This window comes from Chelonia mydas, chromosome 10, assembly GCF_015237465.2.
Source record: "Chelonia mydas isolate rCheMyd1 chromosome 10, rCheMyd1.pri.v2, whole genome shotgun sequence".
In the NCBI taxonomy this organism is placed as follows: Eukaryota; Metazoa; Chordata; order Testudines; family Cheloniidae; genus Chelonia; species Chelonia mydas.
This window is the reverse complement of record NC_051250.2, coordinates 54,419,996-54,440,622: the sequence shown is the minus strand read 5'-3', so window position 1 is coordinate 54,440,622 and position 20,627 is coordinate 54,419,996. Positions and strand designations below refer to the sequence as shown.

At 41.4% G+C, this 20,627-nt stretch overlaps 1 protein-coding gene across 10 annotated transcripts in view; it reads right to left on the bottom strand.

Moving 5' to 3' along the window:
• The window catches only part of APBA2 (amyloid beta precursor protein binding family A member 2), a 207,267-nt gene that overhangs the window by 4,118 nt on the left and 182,522 nt on the right, over positions 1-20,627 (bottom strand). For all 10 annotated transcript variants that reach the window (XM_043523427.1, XM_043523431.1, XM_007053758.3 and 7 more), the window contains 2 exons: positions 18,285-18,497; positions 10,900-11,019 (listed from right to left, as the gene is read on the bottom strand). In XM_043523427.1, coding sequence (XP_043379362.1) covers positions 10,900-11,019; positions 18,285-18,497 — 333 coding nt within the window. The remainder of the gene's footprint in view (positions 1-10,899; positions 11,020-18,284; positions 18,498-20,627) is intronic.

The following is a 20,627-nucleotide window of genomic DNA, read 5'->3' as shown; positions in this document are numbered from 1 at the left end:
GGTTGTAGTGTTTTGTTTTTTAATAATGGTGCCATTACTACCTGCAGGACCTTGGCACAATGCTCTCCTCTTAAAGGGACACTTTGTTCACATTAGATCCAAAATTTAGGATTAGGTAAAAAGCTTTTATAGCAATAGCAACAGAAAAATTACAGTGACTGTTTTTCCCCAACTGGAAACAAACATTACCCCAAATTTACAAGACTGTTACCCAATTCTCCTCTGAATTTTACTCTTTTACTCCGTTACCTTCAACAGAGTTACTGTCAATTTATACCAGTATGAGAACAGGATAAAAAGCTATGGTTAGCATGCAAGAGCCATCATGTGAATTAGAAGAACCCAAAGATAAATGAATTAGAAACTTTCTGTAAACAAAGATGAAACTGACCAATCTATGTCCTGTTCCAAAAAATCAGAGAAATGCAAAAAAGTAATCAGCTAATAGATATTACAATTTAAATTCTGTTTCAAAAATCAATGTGTTATTAGCAATGTATGTGAAGAAGTTTTTGCTTTTAATATGTATTTAACCTGCCAGTATCCCTTTAAGTCTAAAATGAAATCTTTAACCGAAAAAAACAGAACAGGTTTAAAAGGTCACAAAAAAGAAATAAACAGAGCACAAGGGTATAATAATTTAAATGCTGCAGTCCTTAATCAGACAACATTTCCATTGCCACATAAAGATAGAAAGTCACTCAGTGCTGAATGCAGTGAATCTGCTAAAAAGCACCCATAGCAACCATTTGAATGGAGGAGATTTTTGCCAGTATGCGATTCTGGAGGCCCATTGTTTTAGTCGTGAAATGGTGATTGTGGCAGAGTGGGCTATTCAGGTCTGGGTCCAACTGTGACTCTATTTGTATTGTATCTTCCATTTTGGATTAGCAAATCCATTTTGTGTTATGTGCTAAAATCCTGTCTGACCTTGCCCAAAGCAAGGTTACTATGATATATTGCAGTCAGCTACTATGACCAGGAAAGGTGCTCGACGCCTTGGTGAAAGACAATCTCTAAGAGGCCATCAAGGCAATACACTAGGGCCATCTGAGTCAGATTCTCTCTCAACTGCCAGACCATCCCCATGGAACAATGGACTCTACACAGGAGCCTGGAGTGGGACAGGATACAAGCATGCCTATGGAGCACCTGGCAAAAAGGGACAGAGACTGAATTTAAGGAGGGGTGCTTCTCTGAGCGGGGACCATCCATTGCCACAATGAAGACCAAGCTGGAGAGGGAAAAGGCAGGAGGGACTCTGCTTAGCCTGAAATGTTTGCAAGACCTAATTCACAGAAGGGGTAAGATTAAAGGTGGTGGGAGGCTGCCTTTTGGGACTTCTATTATTGTACAAAGGTCTGTAAATCTGTAGTGTTTTGGTTTTTTTAAACAATGATGTGACTGCGGTTAAGAAATTACTTTGCTAAGGCTGTGTCCCTTGCTTTCCTGTCATGGGTTTAAACTGGTGAAATTCTGGAGAAGCATGTATAAACAACTGAAGTGTTCAGGAGGTTTGAGGCAGTAGTTCCAGGATCTGAGTGAGACAGACTGGAGTCTCATGTCTCAATTTAGGAATGGCTCACACAAGAGATCTGAGCTAGGGCGTGCACCTAGGAGACACAGAGCTATGAGAGCTATGACCAGTGAGTAGACTCATTCTGACGCACTGGACTTAGAAGCCTGTGGGACCCAGCCATTGGGTCCAGTTACAACAAGAAGAGGACTGAGCCAGGCTATAAAATGGATCATTAATTCAGACTAGAGATCCCTTATGAAGTATTTTGTGATTGTAAAAATACGTAACAAAATTCCTTTCACAGTTTCAGTTCCGGGCTGGGAGTGGGAAGGGGGTATGATACAATAGGGATTAGTAAAAGAGATTGGAAATTGTATGATAGGTGCAGTCCTTCAACAGATTTACATTCAGAGGAACTTTGTTTAACTTTGCTTTTTTTTCCAGCTGTTTGTCTTTGTTAACAATCTTGTGAAAAATACAATACAAAACATGAGAGAGAGAAAAATGGCACATCTGTCAGCTGTCAGAAAATATTTGTTCTGAAATATACTTAAAAGAACAGCTTCCTACTTCATCTCTCTCCCATTTTTATTTTTAGTTTAGATTAGAATGGTCACTCATCAAGACATCCCTGCAGCAAAGGAATTTAAAAGCAACCCTGTACGGATGTTACACCAGCACTGAAGTTTCAAGTTTCATTAAAGTCAAGAAGAAAAGGCTTTTTAACATCCCCTATGTGTCTGTTTCAAAAGGAGCAGCTGGCAGTCTGGCAGGGAGGAAAAGGTCACTGGGGAGGTCAGACAAGATAATCATAGGTTTGTAGTTTACCTTGGACTCAGCTTATAGTTTCCTGAAAAGGACTCGGCATAGGGGAAACTACAATCATTTGTATCGTGGAACAGACTTTTGTGGAGTGCCTAGATTGACACTGAAGGAGGCATTGGAGGCACTCAGCACAGGATTAGGAACCCTAGTCTAGACTAGGCCTATCCTCCGAAGTCCAGGTGCTCCAATTATCTCTGCTGCATCCTGCAAAGCTTAGACCTCCAGTACTCTCATTTGTGCAACCCATTAATGTTTGCCTGATTTGCTCTAAAATGAATAAAAATCTGATTATATAACACACACTAACAGGTCATTTGTCCTTTATAGCACATTGTATTTTTCCAGGAAGAATTTTGATTTGCACATATTACTTCAGGGGGGAAAAAAATCTTAAAAGATGTTGGGGATGGGAAAGGGAAATTGGTTTTTAAATGGCTTTAGCTACACCTTCTAAGAGTAATGAACGTGAAACTAGAAAGCAGGAAACTAACTGACATCAGCCCACTTTTCAGGGACATGGAGAGAACTGCACTTATGCCACTAGCGTGCTCTTATTCACGCACACACAATAACTCAGCTAAATTACAATTAATAGAACATGGAAGGGATTATGTCATGCACATGCCCCCAAAAGAGAATACTGACAGTTTGCCAGAATGGGCTATGGTCTAAATATAGAATTCCCCTATCTAAAAACAAATCTGATTTGAGCACAAAATCAATCAATCTTGTTCTTGGCTTTTGTGCACATGGACCTGCCCCAGCCCTAATTGCCTGTGCACCTCCAGGAAGGATACCTCTCTACCCCAATCATTGCCTTTCACCTGTAAAATAAGTATCCCTTGTGTTTTGTGTCCTGTTCCGTGTGAGTCACATCAGCCCCCTACCAAACCTTCACTCCCACATGCTCCACACCACAAATCCAGCTGGCAGTCCTACTTCACAGATCACACAGGGGATAAGAACAGAGTGGAGGCTGACCTTCAAAGCACTAGCTCTGCTCCTGTACCAATAGTTCTCTAGTAATAGCTACTATACTACACTACCATGGATCTATTAATTAATTACCCCACATGCGTTTCATCTACCCCACACCACTGGAGACTCAGTTAGCTAATACTTTGCTCTCAAGGCAGGCCTGCCCAGAGCTGGAGAATTGTGATCCTAACCCCAAAGTCTAGCTGCATACCAAGAATATTCAGTTCACTCAGATAAAACTAGATTAATCTTGCTTCTAATATGCCCTTTTTCAGATTCATAAATTCCAAAGACATGCAAAATCCGTATGCCCTGCTTGGAATGGAGTGCAATTTTCTATACTGCATAACTATTTTACTTAATCAGGTATACTTACGTTGCATGCATGTGAAGGAAGGCTAAAAATTTGGCCCTTCATAGTCAAAGAAAAAAATACAATGCATATTTGGAACAGGAACAAAGACGCAGATTTTACATTAAGACAGAAATTCTTAGAGATGGACAGAAAAATATACACATGACAATGGCACCAAGTCAATAGTTTTCCTTTCATGTGTCTGACATATCTCCTTACTCTACTGCTCTAAACAAAGCAGTGCAGAGCAAAGACAGTATCCGTGATCACCACTACAAAAACGTTTACCAGCAGTTCCCAAACAGGAGTATCTGAGATACCACACTCACCCCCCTCTATTTCTAACAGACAAGTAACAGCAGTATATCAGCTACGGTCAGGTAGAGAGTGTAGTAAATTTTGTCTTTTTTCATAGTCAACACTATGCAGAAGACAGTGCTGGGGTCTATTCTGTCTCCTGGTAAGAGGCAGGAAGGGCACAGCTTGATTTTGTATATCGGAGGTGCAGTTAGCAGAGCTGAGATTTTAAAAACCGAACGGTTTACCTTTTGCAAACTGAGAGCAATAGTAAAATTGTCTTTTGATTTGTAAATTGAGAAAAAAGGTGATCCTAGCTGAGAAAGAATCATAGAATATCTGGGTTGGAAGGGACATCAGGAGGTCATCTAGTCCAACCCTCTGCTCAAAGCAGGACCAATCCCCAATTTTTGCCCCAGATTCCTAAATGGCCCCCTCAAGGACTGAACTCACAACCCTGGGTTTAGCAGGCCAATGCTCAAACCACTGAGCTATCCCTCCCCCCCAATACTGTATGGAACCCCATGATGACAATTTTTGCAGTCACTATCCTTATTATAACCACATGGCAAGCATTATTATTATTTATTTGTTGAGCTCTGAGCATTTTGTTCAGTGCTAAATAGAAGCATCATAAAACATGGCATGTGCCCCAAGGACTTTGCAGTCTAATTCAGATACAGACACAATACACTGGCAATGAGGCAAGCTGGAAACAGTGGAAGTGCCTGAGTTGAAAGGCTTTGTGTGGATGAAAAATATCCTCACAATATTGGCAATTTCCTTAGAACCCTCTCTCTCTAAATACAATGCCACAAACAATGGAATCCTTTCCTATTCTGTCAAAGCTCACACAATATAAGGGAGAGAAAATGCCTCTGTAGTCATTGCTCCTTGTTTGTGAAAACAACCTCCTTCAGCCTTTGAAAGATATTTTCGTCTGTACTATAAATAACAGTATGAGCTGTGCCATCGAACGCATGGGCTGTAATTAGATTTCAGGGTTCTGCTGTGGTTCATAAACCACTTCAGCAACCCTTTCATGGTTAAAGGAGCCAGCAGAGCCATCCACAGAATTGCAACCTTGATTTCACTCCCATGGAACATATAATTTGCAGACAGTTTTTACCTTCTAATCATACAGATGACAAAATCTTCCAGACTGCAGTACATCCATTTAGTACAGCTCTCTATCAAAACAATATTTTTCCATAAAATTAGAAGTTTATTACCTGCCACAGGGAATTTGTACATAATAATCAGACAGGAAAAAGCCATCATGTGCCCCAAAGAACCCTGTAAATACATTTTCCTCACTATAAAAATCTGCAGACAACAGGTCCACTTCCAGTACACGCTTTGAGAAGCAAACGGAAAAGTGAACTGTCAGCACTGTAGCACAAAGGCAGTGATATTTCTGTGGCATATTCCATCTGATGCTCTGATAGCGCTTTACAAACATCAGACAATTAAAAACCTTCACAATAGGAAAGCAGTGAGGGAAAACAGTAATATTTTACCCTCATTTTAGAATCTGATCTAACCAGGGCAAGGATCTAACCAGGATCTTGCACTTGGTGGGTGTCAATAGAACCATGACAATAGGCACAGATCTTTCTATCTCAGGTTCTGTGCTTTAAGCATTGACCTATACTGCGGCTCCTATATTTGCAAGTGACTGTGATGCAAGGCAGCCTTTTGGGCTTCTCAGTCGCTGGCCATCGGAGGCAGGGCCCATTGCAGAGGAGAAGCACTGAGTCTCGGTTGGGGAAAATGCTGAATGCACCACTGTAATGAACATTCTCTGGTAACTAGGAAGTTAAGTGACATTAGTTCCTCAAAGGAGGCCATACAGTGACAATGGGGCGAGCCTGATTGTAGAACTTCAGGAAAAAACAGAGAGTGTGAACCTGTGTCTCATGCATTAAAGACAGTGGCAGCATTAGGCATGTATGTAATAGGGCCCCCACACCACACAGACAGCTGCTGGTCAGAGGATCACTTAAATTCTTCATTGCATCTAAATCCAGCACCAGTGGGGAGAGAATGAATGGCCTAACTGCCTTACACCGCACACTGCTTAGAAAGTTGTGCTTTGGCCCCACCTCCTGGCTTCCTGATCCAGGCCAGGGGTTGGTCTAGCTGAGGCCGTGCAGCCTCACAAACAGGTGAGTGGGTGAGGGTTTTGGGCAAGTGGCGCGCCATGGGCACATGGAGGTGAGGGGTGACCTATCTATATGTAGGAAGGGAGATGGGTGGAGAATGACATGCTTCTTCCCACACAGCCCAGGAAAATCCAGCACTGACTATCACAATGGACTTCGATAGCAACAGGTGCAATTCACCCCTGTGCATAAGGTCAGCACAAAGCCTATGTACCATTTAGGGCCTACACGCACACCAGACAGAACTGAAATCTAAAATTAACCTTCTACTTTAAACAGCTAGTCTTCATTAAGCATCCTGGGCTAAAATATGCTACCCCAAAATGATCCCTCCCTTCCCCAAAAATAGATTCAGATCAATATGACTTTATTAGCTATCTCCAGAATGAATACAACCCAAACCAGAAAATTTATCATTCTTAGCTTGTTAAGCTTCCATCAGAACTCAAGATACATGGCAGCATACCCCTTGTAGTCCATGTGGCCACAGTACCAGATTCAATTGGCAAGTTCAGAAAGGGGATACTACCATAGAGGAAGTTCAGGCAAAGGTGTACTGAGCCAGGATGTCTATAGTTTGCTGTATTTGTTGAACATGGTGACAGCCCTGGAGATGATTAAATAAAGCATGATTCATCTGGATCTAATTCTCGTGAGCAAGAGCCTATACCCTATTTGGGGGGGGGGGGGGGAACAGTAGCAGAACAAAGTTAGAACTAAATCTGTATGGTTTTTTCATCTGCTACAGATTTTCCACTGTGTTAAGTGACAAGCTGTAATAGGGAAAACCTTAGCACTTACATAAATAACAAGTTTTATTCCAGTTTGCCCGCTGTGTACTGAACAGACTGTAATATATTAAGAGTAAAACTCTGCCAGTTAAATTCTTTGCTCTTCAACCATTTATTCAGAGCAAATGGCTAAACCCTGAAACATAGTTTATTTTTTCACTGAAATCATTTTGAATGTTAGGTACTGCATGTATTTAAATCCTGCAGCACACATTTTGTTAAGTATATATCTTAAATATAAATGAAAGGGGGGAATTCCCTATATATAAGCGTAAGATGAAGGAAAAAATAAAATATTAATCACTTGCTAAGTTACAGCCATTTTACTGCACTTTTAAAACAGAACCCCTCTTTTGTAAAGATCTTTGAGATTACAGATGAAAAGTGATAAATATCAATAGTAAAGATAGGATTGGACACAAACCAACCTGATATAACCCATGAACCACAAACATAATGAAATTAGAGGGGAATTATTACATTTAAATGCCACCATCATTTCTAAGCAAGTGGCTCCAAAGCTTTTGCACAAAAGGTGAACCACATCTTGAGAGACTGTCTCATGTTCACCTCCCTCCCCATTCATGATGGCACAACATCCCTGTGGCAACTACAGCCACTGCTTCCATCATGTATGCATTTTTAGCTGACTTTGGAGCAAGAACGGTTTGCTTTTGTTCTACACTTTCTACTTCTGCTCCTTTCATCTCCTTCCGTTTGCTCTGGTTCTCTCAGCTGGAAACCAGGGAAGCTAGCACAATCTGACCAGCCAACTGTTCGCAGAGCGCTGGAAAGTGTCTCGCAGAGCACATCTCTGCATTGAGCAAGGAAATGAAATCCTACAGAGATAGGGAAGTGTTGCAGTTGCCTACTTTTCATCTTTCCCACCTGTACATTTCTGCCTAATGTGCTATGGGAACAAAATCCAGCCTAAAAAGCCTTTTTGCCTTAATACATTCAGGTTGTTTACAGACCATTCAGGAATTTAATGGCTTTACATCCTGCACAAAGGAGATATGCAGAATGAAGGCAAATACAGCAAGCCTGTGTTCTGATGAGGCATGTAAATAACTAGCAGATGCATGCATAACAAGATAATGGCACAGAAGTGGAGGACATTTAATTTATAGCCATTCAAGCAAGTTATCCCTTCTCTAAGCTAATGCTGAATCAAGAGGAAAAAGTGCCTGAGTATTTTTTTTTCAGCCCAGTGATCCGTTATAATTACATATCTGGTAATTAGAAAATTCTGCTTTCTAAAATGTGAAGAGTAAATGATAAGAGAGTTGCATTATTACAGTAATATATTTTAAAATATAAATCAAACAGAGTACATGTGTGCCAGTTATTGGCCTTCAAATCCAAACTGTGACTTCTCATAACTGAATTGTGTTGCAGGGCCTTCTTATTCTTCACCGCTTACTATAATTTCTGAGACTTGTTTGGTGAATTTGGTATACTTCATTTTGAGCACTAACGTAAATGTTGAGACGAACTCAAACTGAATTGTGACCATATACCAAACGGTGAACATGGTAAATGTCCACTAGGTGGAGCCAAACCACCATGAACTGAAACAGCTGTGACACTAAAAGTTCAGTTAAGGCGGCAAGTGTGTGGAGGTGAAGAAGGTGAGGAAGTGGCAAGGGGAAGAGAAATACAGACTGTGCCTCAGTCTGTATTATCTTTTCTCACTGGAGTTGGGAGAAATAATTCACATGCTCCCACCAGTGCCCATTCCTCCCCACTTCTGCCCAAGCTCGCTCCAGAACTGCTTCGGAGGGATTCAGAGGGGAACTGTGAAAGCCGACAGGTGTGGAGGAGCAAACAGTTCAGACAGACACATCCCTTAAGGGAAGATTTATTAAACAGGATTCTCTATATCCTAGTAAAGAGGAGAGGATAGAAGTTGCTGAAGTACAGGTAGCAACTGAAGAGAAACAGTCCAACGAAAGAGATTCTCATTCAATTACATCACATGAAAGCAGACGACTAAATATTGACAAGTTTTATAAGTGTTTGTATACAATTCTAGAAGGCTAAATACTAAGATGGGTGAACTTGAGTGCCTGGTATTAAATGAGGACATTGATATAATAGGCATTACAGAAACTTGGTAGCACAATGATTATCAATGGGACACAGTAATAACAGGGTACAAAACATACAAGAGGTCACACTGGTGTGGGAGTGGCCCTATATGTGAAAAAAGCACAGAGTCAAATTTAATAAAAAAATCTTAAATGAATCGAACTGTAACAAAGAATCTTTATAGACAGAAATCCCATGCTTGACTAGTCAGAGTATAGCAATAGGAATATACTACTGACCACCTGGCCAGGATGGTGACAGTGACTATGAAATACTCAGAGAGATTAGAAAGGCTACAAAAACAAAAAAAACAATAATAATGGGGGATTTCAACTATTTCCAGATAGACTGAGTACATTAATGTGTGCTTCTTGAAGCAGATAGTCCTGGACCCACAAGGGGAGAGGTATTTCCTGACTTGATCCTAAATAGATCATATGATCCGCTCCAAGAGGTGAAGACAGCTGAACCACCCAGTAATAGTGACCATAATGTAATTTAAATGTAACATCCCTGTAGGGGAGAAAATACCAAAGAAGCCTACCACAAGTAGCATTTAACTTCAAAAGGGGGAACTACACAAAAATGAGGAGGCTAGTTAAACGGAAATTAAAAAGAACAGTCACAAGAGTCAAATGCCTGCAGGCTGCATGGAAACTATTTAAAAACACCATAACGGAGCCTCAAATTAAATGTGTACCTTAAATAAAACAAGCCGTTAAGAGGATCAAAAAACCCACCACCATGGCTAAAGCACAGAGTAAAAGTGGCAGTTGCAGGCAAAAAGATATCATACTGGCAGGGTGGATGGAAGATGAGAAGCAGGCATATTCCCAGCTCCCTCTTTTAAATAATGGATGCTCTATTTATTGTGAAACTCCTCTGAAAATTAACCCTTTTCTCCAAAGGCTCCAATGTAAGTAAGTTCCACTACATGTGCATTGGACACAATCTCTAAAACTTGCCATTCGATGCTTCTCCTGTTATTTGCAATGTATTTAGAATATTCTTTATTCCTAGAATGCGGAAGCACCCCAGACGTTGCAAACAACATTTAAAGTTATATTGCTAATGAAAAGGTTTTACCGGGCATAGCACCACATCGTAGATAGAGCTAAGTGAAGGATATGGCATATAGTACATCAGAGGAAGCACAGACAAAGCGGTAGCAGATTTAAGGATGTTGATGAACAGAAGATTTAATAAGAAGATTTGGTAAATCAAGGGATCAAAATGCAAAAAGAGAGGCCCTGTGTTTGTGAAATATGGGTACAGATCAGACAAACTGAATTTTCTCAGAAAACAGAGATCCTGATGGCATGATGGTCTTAGTTAATGAGTGATTATGACTCAAGCACACCTACAAGCTCTACACAAATTTTCACTGGGTATGAACAGCCCCTTCTCTTCAAGCCCATCTGCAGCAATGAATACTTCAGGGATGGGACTTATGCCTGTGAATTCAGGTCTCACTGACCTCAACAACTGGCACAGCCTAACTGCACTGCATGCCCCACATCAACAGCCTGTCACGTCCTTGACTGCTACTTTACTTCTCTCACCCTCCCATCTGTTCCTTCTGCTAGACAGATGCTAGGACATCCAATCTCCTAAAAATCAAACGTTTACTTTGCATTTGAGTACGTCCTACAACAAACAACATTACATACACACACACACTTATCTCCACAACATACAGATGTAACATTCTGCCTCTGCATATACTGCTTTGCAAGGCTACTTTATAAACCAGGAAGCTCAAAAGGTTCAAAGTGCACACAAAGCACACAATTTGTTTGGTTTTTTTAAATACTCCAGTTATTTAGCTTTTTAACGTGTTTCCACATAAAAGCCATAGCAATTAAAGTACAAACTTACAATTCCATTCTGTACACTGAAGCCCAGCTGGTATTTCAGGTCTGGTCGTTTTATGAGGACGGTTGTAACAGGAGGACAGCTGACAATGTTCAGTTTCACCTGCGTCTGGTTCTTAAGACCCTGAAAAATATCCCAAATGTTAGCATTTTCTGAAGTGGTTCTAACTGGTGCTCACTGGAAGTATGTGAAGTAGCTGAGCTTGAAACCCTGTACCCCTCCCCGCTTGCAGCTGCAACTAACATAGGACTGCCCATATGAAGGAACATTCTGCCACTCTAAATTAAAATTATCCTATTGATCCTGAGGAAAGAAGTCAGGGACTCTTTCTGAACTCTTAGTCCGGCTGACCATCCCAAAACCTTACCAACAATAACAATGCACTCTCATATAGATAGCACCTTCAATCCAATGATCTCACAGCCCTTCATAATCGTTAAAGGATGCAGCTTCAATGTGTCTAAGATATTGTAATCTCCATTTTACAAATGGGGTAGTGAGGCCAAGGCCTTCTCTGCTCTAATGAATTATCGCAAATTTTCCAACCATCATTAACGCCAAACCACCTCCAACAGCATTAGCAATACTGTGGGCTGTAGTTCTGATTGGCTCCCAATGAAGATGACTGGAAGTGGAAGCTACAGGATGTACATTATTATGGAGGGGGTACCTAAAAGATGTTTCGTTTTCATGACATGCCGACTGGTAGGGCCGATGGAAGAGAAGATCCAAAGTTTGGAGATGCATCTAGAAACTATGGTTTTGTTTCAAAGGGGATTTGAGTGGCTCCTGGAGGAAAGGAGAGAGGAGGCTAAAGAGGAACCTCAAGACTTGCAAGTGCAGGCCTGGATCAGAGAACTGTAAGGGTACACTGCTGGATAAGGAAAGTGGCAGTGGAAACATATGATTATAAGAACAAGGCAGAGGGAAAAACAGGCTAGTAAAAGAGAAATAAAGATGAGGAACAGGTTTGCTGAGTTAGAAAATGAAAGGGAGAGGCAGGCTGGGAGAACAAGGAAGAAGAGAAGCGCTACTATTCTACAAGAAGAGGGGAAGAGACAATGGAGATAGCCAGAGTTCAGAGCCCCAGGAGGATAGAGGATGACTCTCAGAAGGTTACAAGGGGGAACAAAAGACAAGACAAATTGTAGCCAGAAAGAACAGAAGGGGGAATGCCAGAGAAATGCTCCAGAAAGAGGCAGATCGGTGTGACTGGGACTTCCTATTAAGAAAAATGGACAGCCTGTCACCAGGACTGATCCCAAGCACAGATGAGTGTTCTGTCTGCTGGGAGCTAATGATAGAGGATGTGGACATGAGGCTGAAGAGGATCCTAATGGGAGCAGGAAAGAATCCACTGACTCTCCTTCACATCGGAACAAATGGTACTGCTGGATTCTTACTTGGAAACTTTTAGGAAAACTATGCCAGGCTGGGGAAGATGCTTAAAGAAAGGGAGACTTGGGTGATCTTCACTGGGGTTGGTCCTGCTTTGAGCAGGGGGGTGGACTAGATGACCTCCTGTGGTCTCTTCCAACCCTACCCTATGATTGGGATTCCACTCGTCTGTAGAGGAGGACAGTGAAGGTGAGACAAGATTATGATGATCAACAGATGGCTCAGGCAGTGGTGCTATGAGGAAGGCTTTGGGATGTTCAACCACTGGGAGGCATTCACAGGGACTGTTCTCATGGGATGGACTCCACCTGAGCAGGGAGGGAAATAGACTTCTGGGATGGAGGTTGACTGATTAAAAGAACTTTAAACTAGGAATTCGGGGGAGACGGTTGGGAGATGCTCATGTAATCTTCACACCTGATTTTAACATTAACCGGGAGGAAAATCAAATAAAAGAGGATACAGCAGTGGATAAAGGAACAACAGAGTGTAGGAGAATGGACAACAAGAGGAAAGGCAGTGCCAACATCACTGACAGTAAGTTAGGTAGGCTTAACTGGCAGTAAAACGACTATACCTAATCAGGTGAAGAATCTGGGTGAAGCCAAGCAAAAACAACTAAGATGTCTATACAGCAATGCAAGGAGCCTGGGTAACAAAATGAAGGAACTAGAACTACTAGTGCAGGATATAGGGATAACAAAAATACGGTAGAATAGTAGTCATGGCCGGAACACAGGTATTGAAGGTATGTCCTATTCAGGAAAGACAGAAGTAAAGAAAAAGGTGGTGGAACAGCACTGTGCATTAATGACAAGGTAGACTGTAAAGAAATTAGAAGTGATGGAATGGATAAAATGGCATATGTGTGGGTCAAAATCACTTTAGGGAAGAAACATAACAGAGGTTGCACTGGGATAGTGCTTAGAATCTGCTACAAATCCCCTGGATCTGATGTGGATATGGATAGAGATCTTTTCGGTATTTTTAATTAAATACCACTACTGGGAATTTTGTGATCATGGGAGACTAATTACCAACATCATCATGTAATACCAGGCACTCAATTTCACCCATCTCAGTACTTAAGAATTCTAGCATTTGTAAACAAGCACTTATACAATTTGTCAATATTTAGTTGTCTACCTTCATGTGGTGTAATTGAGTGGGACTCTCTTTTGTTGGACTTTTTCTATTAATTTCCTACCTATACTTTATCAACTTCTCTCTTCTCCTCTTTACTAGGACATAGAGTATCCCCTTTAATAAATCCTCCCCCTAAGAGATGTGTCTGTGCGAACCACGGATTCTCCTACCCCTGTTGGCTTTTCCCCAGCCCTTGATTTAAAAACTCCTCTATGAGCTTTTAAGTATACATGCCAGTAACGTGGTTCCATTTTGGTTTAGGTGGAGTCCATCCTCCCTCTATAGGCACCTCCTTTCCCAAAAGGTACCCCAGTTCCTAACAAACCTAAATCCCTCCCCCGAACATCTCATCCACACATTGAGACCCTGCAGTTCTACCCATCTAACTGGCCCTGCGCATAGCTGGAAGCATTTCAGAGAATGCTACCGTGGCACTCCTAGACTTTAATCTCTTATGTAGCAGCCTAAATTTGGCTTCCAGGATCTTTCTCTCCTACATTTCCCTATGTCATGCATACCTACGTGTACCATGACCACTGGCTCCTGCCAAGCACTGCACATAAATCTGTCTTGATGCCTTGAGAGGACCACAACCTTTGCGCCCGGCAGGCAATTCACCATGCTGTTCTCCCAGTCATTTACTAACCAACTATATTTCTAATAATTAATTCCCCCATTCGTATTACTCTCTCTTCATAGTAACAGGGGTCCCCTCCCTCAAAGAGGTATACTCAGTGTGAGAGGGTACCATGGCATCATCCAGAAGGAGGGTCCCAACTATGGGATTGTTTCCCTCCCCTCCAGCTTGATGTTCTCTTTCCCAGACTTTCATCCTCCTCAACAGCACAGAGGCTGTCAGATGGGGGATGGGACCGCTCTATTGTGTCCCAGAAAGTCTCTTCTATGTATCTCTCTCCCTTCACTCCTCCAGTTCAGCCACTCTGTTCTCAAGAGCCCGTACTCAATCTCTGGGGGCCATGAGCTGCTTGCACCAAATGCACACATACGCCACCTGACCATAAAGCAGGTAATTATACATGCTGCATTCAGTGCAATAAACTGGCTAGCTCCCACTCTGGGGCTGGACTTCTGCCGGCATGATTTTTACTCTTGCAGGGTTGTGTGTGTGTTTTCTTTTCCTTTTTGTGGGGGAGTGGGGAAGGGAGGGGGATGTTGGCCTAAATTTAGAGAATGTTATTTAGGTGTAACTGGCTGTCACGCTCAGTCTCTAAAGCCCCTCTGAAAACTCCCGTTTCCTGCTCTTGTTCGCTAGCTCCTCCGGTTGCTTATGAAAAAGGGATCCGAAAAGGATTAGGGATCAAAGAATGGCAGGCTAGAACCTCATGTGGAAGCTCTCAGCCTTGCAGGCTACTAGGCTCAGCACACAGCCCCCCAAATAGACCACACTATAAACTTCAATAAAGCAGGCACACAGCAAGCAAGGAATCACACAATAACAAAACCACTGTTTTTTTAAAAAAAGTCTCCAGAGGTGATCCTGACAATTACAGGCCAGTAAGCCTAACTTAGGTACCAGGCAAATTGGTTGAAATTATAAGTAAAGAACAGAATTATCAGACACACAGATTAACAATATATTGGGGAAGAGTTAACATGGCTTTTGTAAAGGGAAATCATGCCTCACCAATCTATTAGAATTCTCTGAGGGCATCAACAAGCATGTGGACAAGGGTGATCTGGTGGATACAGTGTACTTGGACTTTCAAAAAGCCTCTGACAAGGTCCCAACCCAAAGGCTCCCAGGCAAAGGAAGCAGTCATGGGATAAGAGGCAAGGTCCTCTCATGGATCAGTAACTGGTTAAAAGATAGGAAAGAAAGGTAGGAATAAACTGTCAGTTTTCACAGTGGAGAGAGATGAACAACGGTGTCCCCCAGGGATCTGTACCGAGACTAGTGCTGTTCAACATATTCATAAAAGACCTGGAAAAAGGGGTAAACAGTGAGGTGGCAAAGTTTGCAGACAATAAAAAATGACTTAAGATAGTTAAGTCCAAAGCTGACTGTGAAGAGTTACAAAGGGATCTCACAAAACTGGGTGACTGGGAACAAAATGGCAGATGAAATGCAGTGTTGATAAATGCAAAATAAAGCACATCGGAAAACATAATCCCAACTATATATACAAAATTATGGGGTCTAAATTAGCTGTTACCATTCAAGAAAGAGATCTTGGAGTCATTGTGGATAGTTCTCTGAAAACATCTGCTCAATGTGCAGCAGCAGTCAAAAAAGCTAGGACAGTGATAGACAATAAGACAGTAAATATCATAATGCTATGATATAAATCCCTGGTAGGCCCATACCTTGAATATTACATGCAGTTCTGGTAGCCCCATTTCAAAAAAGATATATTAGAATTGGAAAAAGTACAGAGAAGGGCAACAAAAATTATAAGGGTACAGAACAGCTTTCATATGAGGAGAGATTTAAAAAACTGGGACTGTTCATCTTAGAAAAGAGATGACTAAGGGTCGATTTGATATAGGTCTATCAAATCATGAATGGTGTGGAGAAAGTGAACAGGAAGTGTTATTTATCCTTTCACTTAACACAAGAACCAGGGGTCACCCAATAACAAACATAAAGAAGTACTTCTTCACACAGTGCACAGCCAACCTGTGGAATTCGTTGCTGGGAATGCTGTGAAGGCCAAAAGTATAACTGGATATAACTGAATTAGATAAGTTCATGGAGGATAAGTCTATCAATGTCAAGTAGCCAAGCGTACAGGGATTCAACCCCATGCTCTGGGTGTCCTTAAACCTTTAACTGCCAGAATCTGGGACTGGATGACAGGTAGTAGATCACTTGATAAATTGCCCTATTCTGTTCGAAACATCTGGCACGGGCCCTTGTCGGAAGACAGGACACTAGGCTATATGGACAACTGATCTGACTGGGCATTCTTATGTTAATTTCCCGGTTATACATTGGAGGAGAAGTGCTACTAATAATGGTAGGGCCCAGATATTCCTGGATGGGACATCGGACAGATTTCTTCACTAAACAGTCACCGAACCAACAAGAAGTGATGTCATTTTAGATTTAGTGTTGATAAGTAGAAAGGACCTCATAGAAGAACTGGCTGTAGAGGACAACCTTGGTTTGAGTGATCAGGAGTTAATTCAGTTTAAACTAAATGCAAGGATAAACAAAATTAGGTCTGCAACTAGGGCCCCCGATTTCAAAAGGGCAAACTTGAAAAAAATTGAGAAAATCAGTTAGGGAAGTCAACTGAAGAACTCAAGGATCTGAATGTGGAGGAGGCTTGGAATTACTTTAAGTCAAAGTTGCGTAAACTATCTAAAGCCTGCATCCCGAGCAAGAAGAAAAATTCATATGGAAGGGTTGCAGACCAAACTGGATGAACAAGCACCTCAAATAGGTTATTAAGAGAAAGCAGAAAGTCTACAAGGAATGGAAAATGGGAGGGGTCAGTGAGGAAAACTAACTCACATAGATCAGAAAGTATAGAGGAAAAGTGAGAACTGCTAAAAGCCAGGCAGAGTTGGACCTTGCAAAGGAAATTAAACTCAATGTTAAAAAGTTCTTTAGCCGTATAAATAAAAAGAAAACAAGGAAAGAAGTGGGACCTCTAAGAACTGATGATGGGGATTAAATGAATATCTAAATAAATACTTCGCCTCAGTTTTTAATAAGAGTAATGAGGAGCTTGGGGACTGTGAGATGAGATTGCCTACTCCATAAATTTAGCAAGCTCAGTTTTGAAACTATGGAACATGGCCCATCCATAACTGCTATTAGCAAATATCTCCAATGGCCAATGATGGGACACTAGATGGGGAAGGCTCTGAGTTACTACAGAGTATTCTTTCCCAGGTGTCTGGCTGGTGGGTCTCGCCCACTTGCTCAGAGTCTAACCCCTGCCCTATTTGGGGTCAGGAAGGAATTTTCCCCCAGGTCACACTGGCAGAGGCCCTGCGGTTTTTTTTGCCTTCCTCTTCAGCATTGGAACATGGGTCACTTGCTGATCTGAAGTAGAATAAATGGTGGATTATTAAAATCAAGATTTGAGGATTTCAGTAATTCAGCCAGATTATGGGCAAATTACAGGAGTGGGCGGGTGAAGTTCTGTGGCCTGCAGGGTGAAGGAGGTCAGACTAGATGGTCCTGGTGGCCCCTTCTGACCTTAAAGTCTATGAGAGCTTTAAGCACCAGGTCAATTCGACTTGCTCTGATCAGAATTACATGGCACAATGCAAGCTGTCATCAATAGCTGGCAGCTGCTACTAACCCTGGTGGATATGAATCTGTACTAGCAACAGTGGCCAAAAATAATACAACCTTGGATTGCATCTTCTCTGGGGAACCTTCCTGCGGTTACAGGGAAGACAGAGTGCATCCACTTGATTCATCTCACGACCTGCCAACTCCTCCCTCCAGTCCACCACTCCTTCCACTTGCATGGACACTGGACTCCAAATGAAAGTCTTCCGCATAGTTCGTAGGATGGATAGTGTTATGGATACAGCGGAGTTTCCCTCACATTGGTAAGTGTAGAGGTCCACATGTGGTCCTCTCTAGGAGATATGTGCAGCATGGTCTGGCTCTATTTAGTCTTTGTGAAATACTCTTGCAGCTCTTCTTCCTTACATAATCTTAACTCACTCGTCCCTACTAAAATCTGCTCAAAGGAAAGGCCTGGAATGTCTGCGTCTATCTCGCACCAGTACAACATGAATTATTGTTATTACACATATAAGTGTCAGACATTTGCAGGGCACTTTACAAAGACACAATCTCAGCTCTGCAGGCTCACACTCTACAAACATGCATGTATACAGATATAAGTGTTGGGTACCTTTATAATCCCTTGGCATGTTGCAAGAGGAAGACCAACTAAACTGGTTCCATTAATAGACATAATCTGGTCTCCGATGCTTAGTTTCCCTGAACGAGCTGCAGGGCCTCCATTCATCATGTTAGCCAGGATAACTGTGGGTAGGATGGATCCCCATCCTGATTCCACAATCACAACCCCGAGAATTTCTCCCTTCTGCTTTTCTAGCTGCAACTGCAATGAAAATATATACAAATCACTGTTTTTGTGTTAATTACATTTCCTCTGAATTTCAAACACTATTATTTCAGTGGTTAATTAATTAAAATTAACCATTTACAAAGAAAACTAAATCAATCACTTTCCTATTAACCACGAGAAGTTACTTCAAAAGAGAGAGTCAATTTAATTTTTTTTCAAGTGAGTACCTGTCACATATTCCAGTTTCTAGCACCAGTTAAATACAATGCTCTGATTTTTTTCTAATTCCTTTAAAATAATTTTTATAGAGGATCTTCTGCTCACCTGTTGTAATTCAGACAGGTCTTTATAACAAGGGAGAAACTAAAAAACTACTGACTCTACAGGGGAAACAGTGGAACTGACTATACATAATGTGCTTCATTAAATAAATAGAAATAATTTTCCTCACTGGAATACAGGGGAGATCTTAAGACATTGCTGCTAAGGCACTGGAATTTAAGAGTTCTAGGTTCAATTTCCAGCTCTGCCACAGACTTCAAGTGTGACCTTCTCCAATTCACTTAATTTCTCTGTGCATCTTACCTGTTTGTACAGCACCTAGCACAATGGGCCCTAATCTCTGTTAGCCCCTCAAGGTTCTACTGTAATACAAATGTCATTATTTTTTCTCAGATATAGTAATCTTGGGGGTTACCTGTGATTACAGGATGTATAATGTTTCTAACCAGAAGTGTGATTTTCAAGTTGAAAGTCTTCTTTAATAAAATACTGGATAAGAACATTTCCCCAAACAAATAATGCGGTGACTGCGCTACATGTACTATGCAAAGCCTATTTAGCACTGAAGGCTCAGTTACATCACTACAGTCAGGTCAGCCTTCTAAATTAAGAAGAGACACAGAAGGGGATTTCTTGTGTGTAAAAACCAGGAAGGCTCGCTGGGTTCTGCAGAGGTTATCCCTGGATTGATTGAAATCCAGCCAGAGTGCAACAGCTTCAGCATGATCAGACAATCCATCATTACTCGTAAACATGCTCAGTTAGGAGAACTGGGAACCAAGGAGCAATGGGCAGCAGGAAGGACGGCCCTATTCATTACTCTGAAGCATGCTTAAGCTCAGAGAAGTGATTATAAAACTGGCATCTTGGAGTTACACATTTTTTATCTAATCAGTTACGATTACAAGTAAAAACAAGATTTTCTAATTAAGTTTGTTTTCCCTTGTGTGACCAATTTGAAATATTTTCCAGTTGCTACATGTACATAAACAATACCTTGTCAAGTCCAACAACTGTACCCATATAAACCACACATCCATTTCTTTACCGTTTCTATTTGTAACGCTATAAATTACAATTTACGTATACCTGGACTGGTTTTCAGTTGAATATGGATTTTCACCTTCACTTCCAGTCACCATGATTCACCCAGAAATGACTGCATTTCCTATGTATAGGTCCAAAATCTGCATCCCTTATTTAGGCAAAACCCCCAGTGAAATCATGTGACCTGTCACTTGGAAATAACATTTAGCATGTAGCGCTTTCCATCTTCAAAGTGCTTTATAATGAATAAATTGGGAGGATTTATCAATTAATGAATCCTCCCAATACCCCTGTAAGGCAGGGAAGTGCTACTACACCTATTATTTCACAGATGAGGAAACTGTGACAGAAAGATTAAGTGATTTGCCCAGGGTCACAAAATGAGACCATTTTAAAATGCAGAAGTTGTGCTTTTTGCACTCAGACCATTAGAACACAGGCCAAATATTCATCACACTGAAACCAAGGAGAGTTTTGTCATTACTTCAGTGGGAACAGGATTTGGCCCCATGTGCCTCATTCTGTTTTTGAGGTGCTTAGAGACCTTCCTGGATGAAAGGTCATATTTCAAAGGTAAAATATGAAATGTACACCATTATTATCAATGTAAGTCATGCTGACATGCCATGCTAAACCTGGTATTGACTTAAGGGAAGTTCTCTCCACTTCATATATTACCAACAATGAAGATTCTGTAATGAGGTTTCAGATGTTAATTTTGCTGCTGTTATTTGTGTAGGGTGGGGAGGAGGCGGGGGGAAAGAAACCAGGCTGATCAATGCCACAGCTCTACTGGAGCCACTTCATTGGTAGTAGTACAACTTGTCAGACAGA